The sequence below is a fragment of the Daphnia magna genome, linkage group LG2, assembly GCF_020631705.1.
Source record: "Daphnia magna isolate NIES linkage group LG2, ASM2063170v1.1, whole genome shotgun sequence".
Lineage (NCBI taxonomy): Eukaryota > Metazoa > Arthropoda > Branchiopoda > Diplostraca > Daphniidae > Daphnia > Daphnia magna.
The window spans coordinates 14553370-14568478 of NC_059183.1; the positions used below are offsets into that span (position 1 = coordinate 14553370).

Consider the following 15109-nt stretch of genomic DNA (forward strand, 5'->3'; position numbering starts at 1 on the left):
AGAAATCGTTTTTGTTCTGATTCGATTATTAAGACTCTTAGGCAAAATGTTCGTTCAACGTCAAAAGTTAAACGACTTTTTCGCTTAAAAAAAAAAAAAACGATGGCGTCGTTTGTTTCCAAGGCCGTTTTATGCCTACCCCAAGTTTTTTTCCAACTTTCTTGTGTGGCACAGTTAATGTAGGGCCTTTTTGCAACTTCATTTGCGTTTTGCTATGATTTTTGTTGGGAACAACAATGGCTGGCGGTACTATGTTAGTTAACGGGAATGGCAAGACGTACGAATAGTAGGGAGTTGTGGTAGTGCGTACATAGTTGAGCGTCAAATTGAGGTCAATCCGAATCACGGTTTTGTTCTTAAGACTTGTTGTAACTTTAAACAGGTTTTGTTATTCCTTCTTAGTTCTTTTTGTTGATTTTTCATTTTATCCTCGACTCTGCTTTAAGTCCTTTGCCTTTTGAAAATCTTTCGATCCACGTGGATAAGAAAACAACTCTTGTGCACTAGATTTTCGTATGCCAATTTTTTCATGAGTTGTGATTCAATGGGGGAAAATCTCGTTCGGTTAGTTTTGCTAATCTATTTTTGCTTCTACCAACGTCCTCAATTCTACAGCACATCCGATATTGTGTAGACACGAATTAGGATCTACCAGAGACTAGTGAAGTCAGACGCAAATTTCGTTTCATTTTATATTTAGTATTTAGCCTTAAAGTTAATTGAAAGTTGAGTACTTTTAAACAATGGCGTTGTCGAATTATCTCTGCTCTTCTGTACAGTGTACACTACTCGTACACCCGTAGCCGAGATAATGTGGTAGGTGGCGCCGGGTGGGAGTTGGAACTCGGAGGGGGGTGGACGGAGGGGGTTGGGCACTAAGACATTTTCCCGCGCCCGCTGAAAAACGGGCTTCCTATTTTTGTTTCTTCCCCGGCGTTAACACTAGCGCCACCACTGTGCATAGAGGCCCCCAGCAGCTGAACGAGTCGCTTTGAATGGACTATACTAAACAACAAAAGATCGAGAGGAAAAAGATTATCCTGTACCCTGTTGTTCCTCGTCTTTTCATCCTTTTCTCTGATGTGTCCTACGTACTCATATTTTATTCAATAAAATTTTCTATCACTTTAAAATTGCATGTAAAGCAGCTGTCTATTCAAAGTAAAGGTCGTTTGGTTTAGGATCCTTTAACAATTGCTGCAATATTTGCCAATCAAAAAGAATTTTGTGCATTGCTTTAATTAAGATGACGCGACAAAGATGATCATGTAGGAAACCATTTTTGAGACAGCTGAATTATAAGGCAACTGATTGTATTTATTTTCAACAGTGGTGGTTGTTAAAAGCTCTTCGATGAGCAAAGGGTAAATGGCGGGAAGCATCTTTGTTGGCTGTTATAGGAAGATTTGGCGGGAACGAGTCATACCTATCATGAATCCTAGGCCAGTTTGGAGGAAATGCCTCAGTAATTCACTATTCTTCCAAGAGAATCCCTATTAACACCGTCATTTTAGATCGCAAGAAGCCCTGCATTACTTGTAGCCCAGTGGCTGAACTACTTTGACAGCGTCTTGATCTTCTATATTATAGAAAAGAGGCACCAAAAATCATTTTAACGCTCATTAACGAAGTCTAGGAGAGTGATACAAGCCCTGGCAGTTGTTGAATTAGCAAAGCTTCTACTGAAAAAAATTGTGGGTGTTAGGAAAATATGCTGCTGACACTTATACTCAGTTGTCAATAATCGTTGACATTATTTGCAGAATAGTATGTAACTGTTTGAACTTTAGTAATCTAACGGCAGTAACCTACTGTCCGGGTAACAGCCCGCGTATGGTTTGCCATACCGTTTGGTCTGTGAAATTGTATGCCAAACTAATCTTAGAGAATAGCTATCTACAGGGAGACGCGCATTCCACTTCCTGGAGGCTAATTTAAACATGATGGCACGTTGGCCACAACTACGGTGGAAACGGCAGCCAAAAGCTTTGAAAAGGAAATACCTCCGTAAATACCCTAAGGTAAAGAGCAATCAGAGGGGGGTGTGAGGGTGACTCTGCGAGGGGAAAAGAAAAATGTTGTGTTAAGTCAACCGGACGAGGGTAACTAGAATCCAGGTTATTTATCCTGATAATTCTAATATAATTCACTGACAAACTCTTGAAGGAAAAATATAATATATTTTTTAAAGTTAGCTACGTATAGTAACAACGAAAAAATGAATGAGTTTAATGTTTTAAAATGTAAACACCACATTTTCATAAATCACCCAAAAGACATTTTTACATGAGCAAAACTACCTGAGGTATTATAAAACCAACCTCAAACAAAAAAAAACACATAGGATTGTGCTTGAATATGAATTACGATCACGGTGACTTCAGCGATTGACCATCAAGGCATAACACAATTTTGCAATCAGATCGGTTGAACAACAAACTGACATTGGTACTTTAATGGATTGTGTTTATCTGTTTCCTTTCACGTTGACGGGAATCACACGTGTACTGTGGGAGCTTGTGGTAGTTCTCTCTATAGATTTAATGGAACGGTTTACTTGTATTTGGACTGCGGGAACTGCTGGACGCACAACCGCCAGACTAATATTGTGAGTTACTAATTCTTCAATCCCGGCGGTCACATCATTATTGGATCCCAATTCTTCGTTTTTTTCTCCTGAAAATGAAAAGAAATCATTAAATAAAATTTCTGGCTAGTAGATCAAATTGTCCTAATGATGATGTTAAATAAGAAAAAAAGGCTAGGGGAAAAACAGAACAACTTAAACGATAAGCTGGGAATGAAATCCTAAACCGAATGCTGACCTATTGAAGCTAAGAGGTTCATTGAAGGATTTATCACCAAGTCTATTGAAGTTGTCCATCATGACTACTGATGGCGATGACTGAGGCAACGGAAGGTCAAATTTGGCTTCGATTTCCTTTAAGCTAGGCGGAATTGTGCCCTCAGCGTGACTTTCCGAATATTCTTCCTCTGCATAAATATTGGCGGCCGTGCCCAAAACCAGAATAATCAATCCACATACGAACAGTACCTAACGAACGGAGAATCATTTAGTTATCACCAGTGAAAATTTTTTTCAAAGACCCACTTTGGCAATCCAGCGTTCACCAGAAGTCGATGGGGCAACTTGCAGATAAATCCACGCAGGCGCAACACAACAAACTGCAGTTCCTAAAGTGGCACCCACCAAACCTAAAACGAACTCGACATTCGGGATGCAGATACCTACAGACACCGGCCGATATTGATGCTTTCTTTTCCATCTTATTGTAATAGACTTCAATAAACGTTACCTATTATTAAGGTTGCTGTGACGATTATGAATGTTAAAATTTTGAAGCGGAAATCCGAAAGTGAGCCGGTTGTTCCCCCTGACATCCCGTTACTCAAATCAGACGTCTGAAGGGATTCCTCAATTTAAAAAAAACAAACAAAACAAATAAAAACAAATACTTTGGCATAAAGATTACATCATCAAAGAATTAACGCTTTACCTTTCCATACACTAATGAATGAAAGCTTGTCCTGCACGGCAAAACACACAACGGAAAGCTCAAGATAATAGAAAGCAAGAATCCCGCTTTCATAAGGTCAGTTACAAAAGATGGCGCAAAACTTATGAGGATATTGCCTAGTCGAGAGAAAAAATCACCACCAATGAAATTCGTCAGATTTTTCTGGACACAAGGTTTACAATATGTTGACTTGCCAGTAAAATGCGTATCTGCAAAGGCTAGATAGCCAGCTATTCCTACCCCCATGTAAATAAAGGTGCACAAATCAATGGCTGTAGATACTACTCGATCCATTGCTTTGAGGGAAGGTTCTGGTAGAGAATCGTATACTTCAAATACCTGCCTATGTATTTATAAAGCTAATCATTAAATTTTGCATTTCCCTTTGCCGATATAACTGTTTTCACTTACGTTTGGCACGATAAAGCCATGGAAAATATCGGGACGCATTGCAATACACCCCCCATTCGCCATACTTCAATATTTGACGATATTCCTTCGGTTAAACCCTGGACACCAGCCTCAAAAAAGGACTGAAAGAGAGAAGAAAACTGTAAAAAATGCACTGTTATTTTGTTTGCAAACTTCATTTAGAAGGATGCATATAACATAATTAAAAAGGGAAATAATGTACATACTTTCAAAACCAATAACATGTACATAGCCACAGAAACTGTTGACATTACATTCAATGTTTCAATATCTCTCAAGAGGCTTAGAGGTAGTATGATGAACATGCTACTTCCTGTGTATGGTTAAGTTACATTTTTTAGAACCTTATGGAAACAATGTCACTGGCTTCCATTAGAGGGGTTACCTGCCATAAGAAGTATTCGTGCTGATTGCAATGAGTAATTTAGACCTATTTTGTTTAATATTTCTGGACCGAGATCACCAAGTACAACCAGATAGGCAATGCAGCAGCCCATGTTATAGCCTATAATACATACTTCAATCCATAGTTTTCCAAATGGCCCCATGACATCATAGGCTGTGGGGAAAAAAGGTGGGGCAGTATTTATAAATGCTTACCATGGTACATGCATGATTTGTTTAGTTTCCTCATTTACCTAAAATTTCATAGTTCCTCCTTCTAGATATAAGCGAGGATTTGACAAGTTGATGACAACAAAGTTTTGTCATGATACTGTTCAAATATAAAATTATGGAACCTAGAATAATTCCACACTGAAACAAGATTTTGAAGAAACGGTCAACTGAAATACTCTCCAGTAAACCTGGTGATTCAAACCATACATACCTGTTTAAAACAGAACGGCATGGATAAAATACTTGCACCAATGATTGAGTTCGCCAACATCATCGTATGTTTAGCATTCCCAGACAAAAAGTAATCCAGGTTTATCATTTTGTTCACTGTTGTAAGATTTGGATATCGCCTAGTACGGAACACGTGAGTTGTGTCCTCGGTTTTACATGTGAAAACAACTCACAATTGCATTCAAGAATGTATTGTCAAAGCATTCACTGCCAATTACTTGATGTACCTAAAATAATGGCAATAACATTCTTAGCTGTATTTTCAATACTTGACTTATAACGTGGTAAACAATTTTGACACAAACAGCTCCTCCTCTTTTTCCTTTTCAGGTGGTTGAATGCCCGTCTTTTGAGTTCAGTCTCATCAGTTTACGCAAGGGTGACTTAGCCAACTGGCCTGTGTTCTTTGAAAAGCCAGCGACAAAGTCGGTTGCAGAAACCGAATTTCATTTGACAAAGTGATTCGTGGCACAGCGTACGGGAGGTATTTTAAGGAAACAGATTTGCTCTGCTTTACTTCAATAGTTTTCACAATGATTGCAATTTGACCCTCATAAATCAATAGAACGTTCATCACAAAATGTCGAGTAGGCCTACCCGTGTAGGTTTGGAATCTGGGAATGTAAATTTTGTCAGACCCAAAACTAAATTCAGTAATCGTTAATGTAACAACAGTTTGCTGATAGTTTGGAGTGAAGCTTACTGTTTTTCTTTTTATTCGTTAGAATGAAGACATTTTTTTGTGTCAAAAAAGAAAATATATATACATAATTACTGTCATCAAGCCCGCCTATCGTTCAAGTTTTTCGACATAATTGCATGACAAAATGTTCATAACAAAGGAGTAAATAATACAGATTGCTTTAGACTGGAATTTGAGTACTTGAAACTGTAATATCCACTTTTCATAGTCACTGGGATATATACATTACTTCTTAACGTCATTTCCACTGTCCGAGCTGCACGAATCTTGCCGAGACCGACGCCTTGATCTTTTCTTTTGTGAATCTGTTGATTCCTTCTTCGGAGCTTTGAATTCGGTAACACTGATTTGAAGATGCTTCTGCTTAGCTTTATTCATTAATTCGCTGCGCCGGACAACTTCGGGATATCTGTATCGACAACGAGAACATTAAAAAAACATTCCACGTCATAAAAAAAATATATGTATAATAAACAAACAAAAAATGAAGAAAGAAAAAAAAAAAAAAAATAACATCAACATACTTGTCGACGAAGGCTTGATCGAAAGGCAATTTGAATTCCCAGCCATCTTTGGTCTTGAACGCTATTTGCTCTAGAATAACTTTCATTTCCTCAGTTGGTATTTTAGTGGCGATTGTGACTGCTTTACGGTTTACACAACGTTTCAGCGTATACATATAAAGCTTTAAATACAATACACAAAGAAAACATAATTCGCTTAGTTATGGCAGGAACAAACCTATTAACGTAGGCTAAAAAAAACAAAACAGGCATGGAATTGCCGGAAAAAGAGGCTACTTACCACATAATCCCGTGCTTTAGTGATAATATCAGGGTGAATTCCCGAGATTCCACAGAGTTTAACTATCTTGTCTTTCTCTCCACTGGGATAAAGAATTTCACTCTTGACAACCCAATTACCTTGGACCAATTCAGCCACCTGTTGCAATGATTTTAGGGCTTCCATTTTAAGGGGCTCTTGTGTGATTTTTAGGGTAGTACACAACTGACTAAACCCAATAAGCTTGACTAATGCAAAAGAAATAGTTAATGTGCAAATATAAAATGATGTAAAATACTTTTACCATTAGCCATAAGATTTTTTATTCTATCAACAAGCTGAGGCAGTGCTTGTAATTGGAACATTGATGCTGTTCCCAACGTAAGTTGTTTTTGAACTTCTTCATTTTCTAGGCAAGGGCCAATCAAGTCAACAATGTATTTCTCTTTCGGCATCGTTAGGTTTTGAACTGTCAAATCGGGTTTTCCGCATAGAAGGCGGTTTCTTTCCAACTAAAAATAAAGAATAAAAAGTGCCTTCTGGTAATCATAAACCTATAATGCTTTATGTTACCAGGGATTCCTCAGAATTCAGTGAACAGAATCTAGTGTTGTACCAGGGTTCTTCAGCATTCTTCTTCTGAAAAAATCCATAAGACTTTTCTCTAAGGGCTTTGCTTCTGTCTGTTTCTGTACGAGCAAACTTAACAGTAACTTGTTCGGCAACATCTTCTTCATCCCCTGACTCTGGAAAGCAAAAATTTCATGTATGTTGGTTACAAGAACATTATTAGAAAAGTTACCAGTTGGCTCAGCTGCATTATCTTTCAGAGTTTTGTCTGTTTTGTCCAAGTATGGAAAGGAAGGTTTGACATGAAGAATACCATGTAATGGATTCAGATGTAGTTCATTGTCAACTACAATTCCAACAGCAAATCTTCCTGGGTCCAAAAGTGCCTTGGTGGATGTATACGTGATTTTATCCATGAGTGAACTTTTCAGGAAAACAAATAACAGAGTTAAATGATATAATTGAAAAGGTTGGGCAAGACAGAGACACACCCTTTGAAAAAGTTTTGATGATCAGGTTTATCATATTTGTTATGCCCATCTGTATTGATAACTATTTGTTCGCCTTTGCTTCTATCATAGTTGGGTGTTGTAGTAGATAATTCAAGCTCTAATTCAACTTCCTGAAGTCTGGGCTTAATCCTTGACTGAAATTATAGGACATTTCTAAAATTTTTTTTTTTTAAACGATGAGTATTAATAGTTACAGCTATGACGTTAGGTCTATCACTTCCAACAGCAACAGAACGAAGTGGATATTGGAAAACATAAAGCTTCTCAAGTAAGTTTTTTGACAAAAAGACTGGAATCTGTAAAATGGGTGAAATATAACAGAATTTTTAACTTATTATATCAATCCTTGAGCCTACCTCTTTAACAATCTCATCATTTTCCGTTTCTACCTTTACTTTCGACATTTCAGCCTTGCCTTTGTAACGAAGGCCTACAAATATAGTACTCAACTCCCCAAAGGGATGTATTACACCTTTCTTATACTTTTTAGTTTAAAACTACAAATCATGAAGTATCGCCGCCACAACGTGGATACTTAATGTTTTGAAATGCGTAGACTAGTCGTCTGCTAAAGAAAAAAACAAAAGACAGTCGAGCTCGAGCTTGTGAATTCAGATTTCAGAGGAAAATATTTTAGAACTACAGAAAATAACTGTGATGTCAAATTAAATATTTCAATTTAAGCACTAACTGATCATGTTAATTGCAAAACTGGATTGATACTTACTCTTCTATCAAACAGAAAGTATGCACTCTTCAAAACGAACTCGCTTAATCAAATTCCGAGTAGAATCTAAAATTTTATTAAGTGTACAGAATCTTCTTAATTAATGACCTAGGCCAATATGGCAAGCGAAATGTTATGTTGATGTCATACCCTCGTGGCATATGGCTTTAGAGAAAAAATTGCTGTTTGCTATAAATTGCTGACGACAAACATAATGGAACAGCAGAAAATAATTTAATTATCCAGCTTGTCATTGCGAAAATTCGCAACAAATATCTGTGTTAAAACAATAATATTAATGTGGTCATAAATTGACATAGAAATTCTTTCAAAGTACTTTAGTAGTTAGGAGGAGGAGTACAAAAACTGTTCGAAAATCAAGTTCATACCAAGTGTTCCCCGTAGGGTATACGGGTTGGCAAAGGGGAAGGCTCGCGGCAAAAAAAAAAAAAAAGAAAGAAAAAGACGTGTAGGGTTAGGGGTGGTAGCTGACTATAAAAACCGACGTCTAGTTCGATCTTAGTAAGAGAATCGTTACAGCTCTACTAGATTCCAGTCCTTATAGTTGGCAAGAAAAAGAACAGAAAAAAAAAAGAAGAGAAAATGGCCATGTCACCAACTAAATCGAGTGGGAAGGCCGCGAAAAAGGCTGGAAAAGCTCAAAAAAGTGTTCTAAATAAGAGTGGTGATAAGGTAAACGTGGTTTTAATTTTATTTCTTTTCTAGATGTCCGTCACATTCAATTTTTGTCTAGACTAAACGATCAAAGAAGAGGAAGGAGAGTTACGCAATCTACATCTATAAAGTACTGAAACAGGTAATGATTTTTACATCTTAAAAAATTTGTCGACAATCAGTTTGTCTATCCTTACCACGCAAAAACTGCTGAAATTTCTAGGTCCATCCTGACACAGGAATTTCGTCTAAAGCGATGACCATCATGAACAGTTTCGTGAATGATATTTTCGAACGTATCGCCGGCGAGTCCTCACGTTTAGCTCACTACAATAAACGTTCGACCATTACCAGCCGCGAGATTCAAACTGCAGTCAGACTACTTTTGCCCGGCGAGTTGGCCAAGCACGCCGTTTCAGAAGGCACTAAAGCTGTTACAAAGTACACCAGCTCGAAGTGAAAATGCTTGACCGAGTGGGTCGATTCGGTAGACTGCAATGTTATTTTTATCAGACTTTTCTTTTTACTTCTTCCAAATATCTACTTCAATCATAGCTGCATTCATTCTTCACGATGTCGATAAGGGATGGAAAAACGCGATTTCTATTCGTCGGTTCAACAATTCTGTGACTTGTAATATAAACTAGAATGTGATCATTCTTGCTCCATACATACCTTTTTGGTGGGATGAAAATCTGGTCATGAATACATTTCTTAATTTCATAGCCCTTGCTTGTTGGAAGTATTTACTCTTGTTTTATTAAACACGTGGGCTCTTTGAGGCGATTCAGAAATAGTTTATTCAAATGTTAACCAAGTCGTCAAGCAAAGGCAAAGACACCAATCCGCGCATACTACAGAAACTGGTGACTGAGGAAGTTAAGATTTTTGAGTGAGTGATGAAACAATTTGTAAAGTTAATTTTAATAGAGGTAATTACAACTTTAGTGTTGGCAATTGGACTCTAGAAAACGTGGTTAACGTAAAAGTTAATGTCTGGATCAGACAAATAATTAGTTTTTAAGCCGCGAGTCAACTCAAGCCTAGGTGCCAACTGCCAAGCCGATAGTCTCATCGAGGAACATGTCTGCACTTGCCCAAAATTACTTATCAAGGGGGAGGGGGGGAGTCACTTGTATTCAGTGAACGGCGATCAGCGGCTGTGGGTCTAGACGGTGAAGTGTTCAACTAGTTAACCTGTTGCTTCCTTTTAGTTGGCGCACATTTGTTTCATCATCATATGTGCTTTGTAGGTGAGACCTTTCAAGCCGATGAAAAAGTTTTACCATGGATGGTCAACAACCATATTACAATCAAACTAATTGGCACCCTAATGGGTAAGAAACTATTTTATAATGTGTAATTTCCTAAAAAAAATTTTGTTTTTTGCATTTTTGGCCTGTCCTCAACAGCCAGGACAATGATGAGATGCCTTATCTTCTAACTAATTCTCAAACACAAAGAATCATAGAAAATTTGGTGGAAAGTCCACCACCTTTTATTGAGGATCCAGTACTTACAGTAGATACTGGAAACTTCATGGGTCATGGCACAAATACTTATAATGAATTCCCATCGCATCAGTTGCCAGAACAGGCTTATCTCCCCAACAATGACTATGTCATACATGAGGAACAAAGTCACATACCAGTTAACACTAATTCATCTTTCATGAGTGTTAGTCAAATCCCAGCCATGGAATTGTGGCCTGGGCATTTGAACTTTACAGTTGAGTTTAGTAACACTCAAGATAGAACAAAAGCAACACCTTGGATTGTAAGTGTCTCATTCTTCTCTAGTTTTGGATGATATGTAATCTTTTTTATTTATTTTATTAGTTTTCCACAAAACTGAAAAAGTTGTTTGTTTGTATGGACAAGGCCTGCCCAATATCATTTAGGATGGATAATCTTCCTCAAGAATATACAAAATATTGGATTCGAGGACAAATGGTCTTTTCCAAGGCTGATCACTTCCATGGTATATGAACACCTTACAACCATACAACTTAAGTGATTTCAACTGTATCTTGTTTATTTGACATTCATAGATCACGTTGAACGCTGCCCCGGACATATGGGGATGGGTTCGTCATTGTCTTATGAAACTCATGTATTGCGCTGTGAAGATAAAACCTCATCGTATGTTGACCATAGCGATAAGAGGCATTCGGTTGTTGTTCCTCTTAAGCCTCCTGCTCCTGGAACCCAGTCTGTGTCCTTATGCTACAAATTTATGTGTCGTTCTAGCTGCCCTGGTGGCTTGAATAGGCGACCAACGAAGCTTGTATTCACATTAGAAACGTTGGAGTAAGTGTTTTCTTCAATTGAAAGCCATTCAGATATGTCGTGAAATATTTAAAAATGTACTGTATCCTTTTATTTTTCTTGAATATTTAGCAGCCAGGTGGTTGGCCGTTATTCTTGTGATGTTCGTATATGTAGTTGTCCCGGGCGTGACATTAGGGCTGAGGAAGGAAAAGCAGAAAAGAATCATTCAACCGAACAAACATCAAAAGAATCGGAGGCCCCCGAATTGATTCCCATCGTGCTTCCTCCCATTGGCCTCCAGAAAGGAAAAATGAAGAAAAGAAAAGCTACTCCAGCAGCACCTCCTATTCCTCCACCCACAGAACCATCTGAAGACCAAGAAGAAGATGATGATGGAATTTACAATTTAAACATTAATGTAATAATACAGTAAGCAGTCAGGAAAATCATGATCTGATGTTATAAATTTTACGATTATAGATTCCCGGAAGAAGAAATTACTTGTTCATCAAGGATTTTGTCACTCGTTTTCTAAATGACTACGGTTCACTTCCTGTGGATAGCAACAAACACAGCCATCACAACGATACCCTTAAGCGTTTTAAGAAAGAGCAGCCTTAATCGTGATAACAACATTTGAAGAGTGCAGTTTGTTTGGGCACAGTTTTATTCTTTTTAACGTTTATCCATTTTTCTCAGTTCTAGCAACATGAGTAACTTTTCACTTCAGTTGTGCATGGTGTGAAGGGATTTTCTTTCTTCTTTTTTTATTTACAAATTCCTTTACCAGACTGTACGGCAATTTACGTGAAAGCCTATGTAAGAGAGCTTATGTGTCGAATAAACTGCAAATGAATGAGAGATGTCGAATTCTTTTTTTTTTTTTTTCTGTTAAATTCTTTTTCCATTGTTCTTTGAGAATTGATTTATCGGATATCGAGACATCAAAAATTTAACTTTTCATTTGATTTTGTGGAAACTCAGGTGGCGTTCTTGTCCGTAGCAGAAGAAATACTTTTTATAAGCAGAGCAACGTGGATGATTTTATGAATTCGTGCGCGTTGTAAACATTTGAATAGTTACTTGTAACTTTGTAACTAACAAAGAACGTGGTCTGATGTTCGGTCTGCATTAACATTCGCAAGGCATGTTTGTTCTTTCTCTCGTGAAGCAGACTGTAAGAGTCCCTGCTGAGAAGTTTTATAGGGATGTTGATCAAGCCCTTTCTGAAGAGTTGAACTTGAAATTTGCCAATAAAGTAGATTCTACTGAGGACCTTCCAAGTAATAATGTTGTATTAATCATTTTAAAAAATTTAGGTTGTGCTAGATGTAGGGCTTTGCATTGCTCTATGGGATATAATTAAGCGTGGAGAAAGTTTCATTTTACCTGGGGACAGTGGTCATCACACCAAAGTTGAGTTTCGTTATGTAGTGTTTCGGCCATTTATGGAACAAGTACTTGTTGGACGCATAAAAAACTGTGACAAAGAATCTGTCCAAGGTAACTAGTTTTTTTACCAAATGAACTACAGCTTTTGCTGAACATATTTGCTATACAGTTACATTGGGATTCTTTGATGATATCTACATCCCTGCTGAGAACTTACAAAAAAACTCTAGATTTGATGAAACAGAGCATGCATGGGTTTGGGAGTATGAATCAGAAGATGGGAACCACGATCTTTTCATGGATACAGGTATAACTCCAAAGTTGTAGATTTGTTCTTACAAAACAAACTATTTGCCAATCTTCTATCAGGAGAAGAAATCCGCTTTAAGGTTGTTGCCGAAGATTTCACTGACACGACCCCATCTGGTCCTAGCAATGAAACCCATGATCCCTCATTGGATCCGTCGGACAACAAAAAAATGGCTTATCGAATAACGGTGCAATAAATAAAAAAAGATAAATTTCTCATTTCTATACTCAAAGATGTGTTCTGTATGATTTCAGGCATCCATTAATGAATCAGGATTAGGCTTGCTCTCGTGGTGGGCAAGTTGATTTGGGAAATGGTTGTCTTGAAACTTAAATAAAAACAAAACTAAATGTTATTTAGGTATTAAATTATTCTCCAAAGCTTGCGATTCTTTTGTGTAATTCAGGGAAATAATAACAATTATTTAATTTTAATTTTTTTATTTTTAAAATAGTTTCACGCCCATCTACATTCTACAAGCTTGTTTATAAGGCACCATATCTGGGCCGTAGAGAACAAAGAGCCAATAATGGGAACAGACGAATGCATACAGATTTCAGTACAAAAATTAATTATCCGCAGTAAGAAATTTTATTACATCAGTGACATAAACTGCCATACATGGGCTCAGAATATGCATTTAACGCAGCTAAAAAAAAACTGTATTCATTTTTCTTTTTTTTTTGTGGTTTTCGTATCCACTCTCAGTTTCGTCAAACACAGTATGATCTTAGTTACTACGTAGCATGGTATAATTACGATATAATAGTAAGGCAGTACGTTCTCGACTGAAGTATGTGTTGCTACCAGTGCATTGGATTTGGTACTTTTAGTCGGATTTGACAAATCCAAATCATTTTAACAAATCAAATCATTTCGTAAAAATAATCTAAAATTTCAAATCAAATCCATATCAATCCCAAATGATTTGATTTTTGTCAAATCCATATCATTCAAATCTAAATCCAATCAAAAATTTTTTCAAAATAATTTAAAAGAATGCCCCAGCCGCCCCGAATGAATTTTCGGGGCGGGACGTGAGCCCCGATTAGAGCTGATATGGATTTGAAAATTGATTTGATTTTTCAAATCAAATCACGACCATTTGCGACAAATCCAAATCAAATCAAGGCTATTTTTCGGTTCCGAAAATCAAATCAAAATCCTCGAATTTCTTGGATTGGATTTGGATTTGATTTGATTTTTGTGAATGGTTTGTTGTTCATCCCCTTGTAGCAGACGAATTTCTGGCAGCAAACGAAATTCTTCGGCTAAAAGAGACGAGCAACTTACAAACAAAAATAAAATAAAAATAAAGTTGATAGAACTGGGGCTAGAAAAAAAAATTGGGAAATGAAAAGATGAATAGAGTACCCACTGCTAGGAAGAAAAGGGGGAAATCTAAATTATAGTTATGAAAACTTAATTTTTAACGTGAAGAAGATGGTTTCTCCATAAGACCAGAGTAATAGAATACTGGTGTAGCCACGGCCATGTTAACTCCCTCTCTCGGATTTTTTCCCAAAAGTTGTTGCCAATTTCGCGTATCGATTGTGAGAAAATGAGGCAAGATATCGATTTAAGTGTCCCATAACCGTAACGCCACCTATGAATTGAGTTTTAAGGGTTGTTAAGAAATCTCTTCATGCTCTTACTTTTTTCACACTAATTAATTAAGCCACTTTTTGTTTACTTTCTGAAGTACAGACGACGAAAATGAGCGAAAACATAGCGAAAACGTAATACATCACAAGTTCACAACACAGCCGCTGTGGCGCTTTCGTTATGGGACAGAAAGACTTTCAGGCCAAAAAGGCAATGGGAGGGCCCGCCATAAGCGTGGCTACACCAGTATTCTATTTTCTATTACTCTGATAAGACGCTGCACTGGCTGCAGCCGCAGCCCGCAGCCATAGTAGAAGAGGGGATGGTATGTTCACTTACTAGAAATTTCCCGTAAGGCTAGATCCTCGGTTTTTCAGTGTTTTTTTCAAAGTTCTTTGTCTCGATAAATGGTGCTGCCACCAAGCGTAGCGCCAACTTCAACAGTTTTTTTTTAAGAGCGAAGAAGAAGTAAAGCTGTTAAGTGTGCTCGTTGTGAATTGCAATAATGTCTATTTCAAATCCTGTAAAAGTGAAAAGAAAATACTGTCTAATTTGTGGCAGTATTATGTAAATTGCTATACTGACCCGCGCTAAACTTTCAAACGTAGTTCTCCGGAAAATCCGCTTGGTGTCACTACCATTTATCGAAGCAACCTGGGATCTAGCCTTATGGGAAATTTCTAGTAAGTGAACATACCATCCCCTCTTCTACTATGCCGCAGCAGACCAACTTGGACACAAA

At 37.4% G+C, this 15109-nt stretch overlaps 5 protein-coding genes across 13 annotated transcripts; 3 read left to right on the forward strand and 2 right to left on the reverse strand.

Annotated features, from left to right (window-relative positions):
* Window positions 1–2160: 2160 nt before the first annotated feature.
* On the reverse strand, window positions 2161–5357 carry LOC116916692 (putative sodium-coupled neutral amino acid transporter 10). 4 transcript variants are annotated; one of them, XM_045169803.1, is made up of 11 exons: window positions 4801–5357; window positions 4610–4727; window positions 4357–4530; window positions 4178–4284; window positions 3951–4072; window positions 3734–3882; window positions 3519–3655; window positions 3318–3423; window positions 3113–3249; window positions 2863–3055; window positions 2161–2676 (listed from the first exon to the last, which is right to left on the reverse strand). In XM_045169803.1, the coding sequence occupies exons 1-11, from the start codon at window positions 4906–4908 to the stop codon at window positions 2468–2470; spliced, it is 1560 nt and encodes a 519-aa protein (XP_045025738.1). In that variant the 5' UTR covers window positions 4909–5357; the 3' UTR covers window positions 2161–2467. The 4 variants fall into 4 exon arrangements, with proteins under 4 accessions (XP_045025738.1, XP_032777901.2, XP_032777902.1 ...); XM_032922010.2 differs by having other exon boundaries at window positions 3318–3435; XM_032922011.2 differs by having other exon boundaries at window positions 2450–2676; window positions 2826–3055.
* Window positions 5358–5506: 149 nt separating this feature from the next.
* Window positions 5507–7956, reverse strand: LOC116916704 (DNA-directed RNA polymerase III subunit RPC5). 2 transcript variants are annotated; one of them, XM_032922026.2, is made up of 10 exons: window positions 7861–7956; window positions 7745–7803; window positions 7583–7684; window positions 7368–7522; window positions 7109–7299; window positions 6880–7052; window positions 6611–6818; window positions 6328–6554; window positions 6048–6208; window positions 5507–5932 (listed from the first exon to the last, which is right to left on the reverse strand). In XM_032922026.2, the coding sequence occupies exons 2-10, from the start codon at window positions 7790–7792 to the stop codon at window positions 5749–5751; spliced, it is 1449 nt and encodes a 482-aa protein (XP_032777917.1). In that variant the 5' UTR covers window positions 7793–7803; window positions 7861–7956; the 3' UTR covers window positions 5507–5748. The 2 variants fall into 2 exon arrangements, with proteins under 2 accessions (XP_032777917.1, XP_045025740.1); XM_045169805.1 differs by having other exon boundaries at window positions 7745–7945.
* Window positions 7957–8628: 672 nt separating this feature from the next.
* Window positions 8629–9515, forward strand: LOC116915310 (histone H2B). 2 transcript variants are annotated; one of them, XM_045169811.1, is made up of 4 exons: window positions 8629–8808; window positions 8870–8932; window positions 9014–9277; window positions 9346–9515. In XM_045169811.1, the coding sequence occupies exons 1-3, from the start codon at window positions 8719–8721 to the stop codon at window positions 9248–9250; spliced, it is 390 nt and encodes a 129-aa protein (XP_045025746.1). In that variant the 5' UTR covers window positions 8629–8718; the 3' UTR covers window positions 9251–9277; window positions 9346–9515. The 2 variants fall into 2 exon arrangements, with proteins under 2 accessions (XP_045025746.1, XP_032776285.1); XM_032920394.2 differs by having other exon boundaries at window positions 9014–9515.
* Window positions 9516–9915: 400 nt separating this feature from the next.
* Window positions 9916–11921, forward strand: LOC116916713 (cellular tumor antigen p53). Of its 4 annotated transcripts, none has more exons than XM_045169807.1 (7): window positions 9938–9965; window positions 10044–10127; window positions 10203–10566; window positions 10629–10770; window positions 10841–11099; window positions 11190–11478; window positions 11541–11921. In XM_045169807.1, exons 2-7 carry the CDS (start codon window positions 10078–10080, stop codon window positions 11679–11681), a joined length of 1245 nt encoding a protein of 414 aa, XP_045025742.1. In that variant the 5' UTR covers window positions 9938–9965; window positions 10044–10077; the 3' UTR covers window positions 11682–11921. The 4 variants fall into 4 exon arrangements, with proteins under 4 accessions (XP_045025743.1, XP_032777935.1, XP_045025742.1 ...); XM_045169806.1 differs by having other exon boundaries at window positions 9963–9981; XM_045169808.1 differs by having other exon boundaries at window positions 9916–10127; window positions 11193–11478.
* A 138-nt stretch (window positions 11922–12059) lies between these two features.
* LOC116916778 (DNA-directed RNA polymerase III subunit RPC8) lies at window positions 12060–13117 on the forward strand. The gene is made up of 5 exons (XM_032922126.2): window positions 12060–12318; window positions 12380–12563; window positions 12622–12759; window positions 12822–12949; window positions 13017–13117. The coding sequence occupies exons 1-5, from the start codon at window positions 12208–12210 to the stop codon at window positions 13065–13067; spliced, it is 612 nt and encodes a 203-aa protein (XP_032778017.1). The 5' UTR covers window positions 12060–12207; the 3' UTR covers window positions 13068–13117.
* Window positions 13118–15109: the final 1992 nt, after the last annotated feature.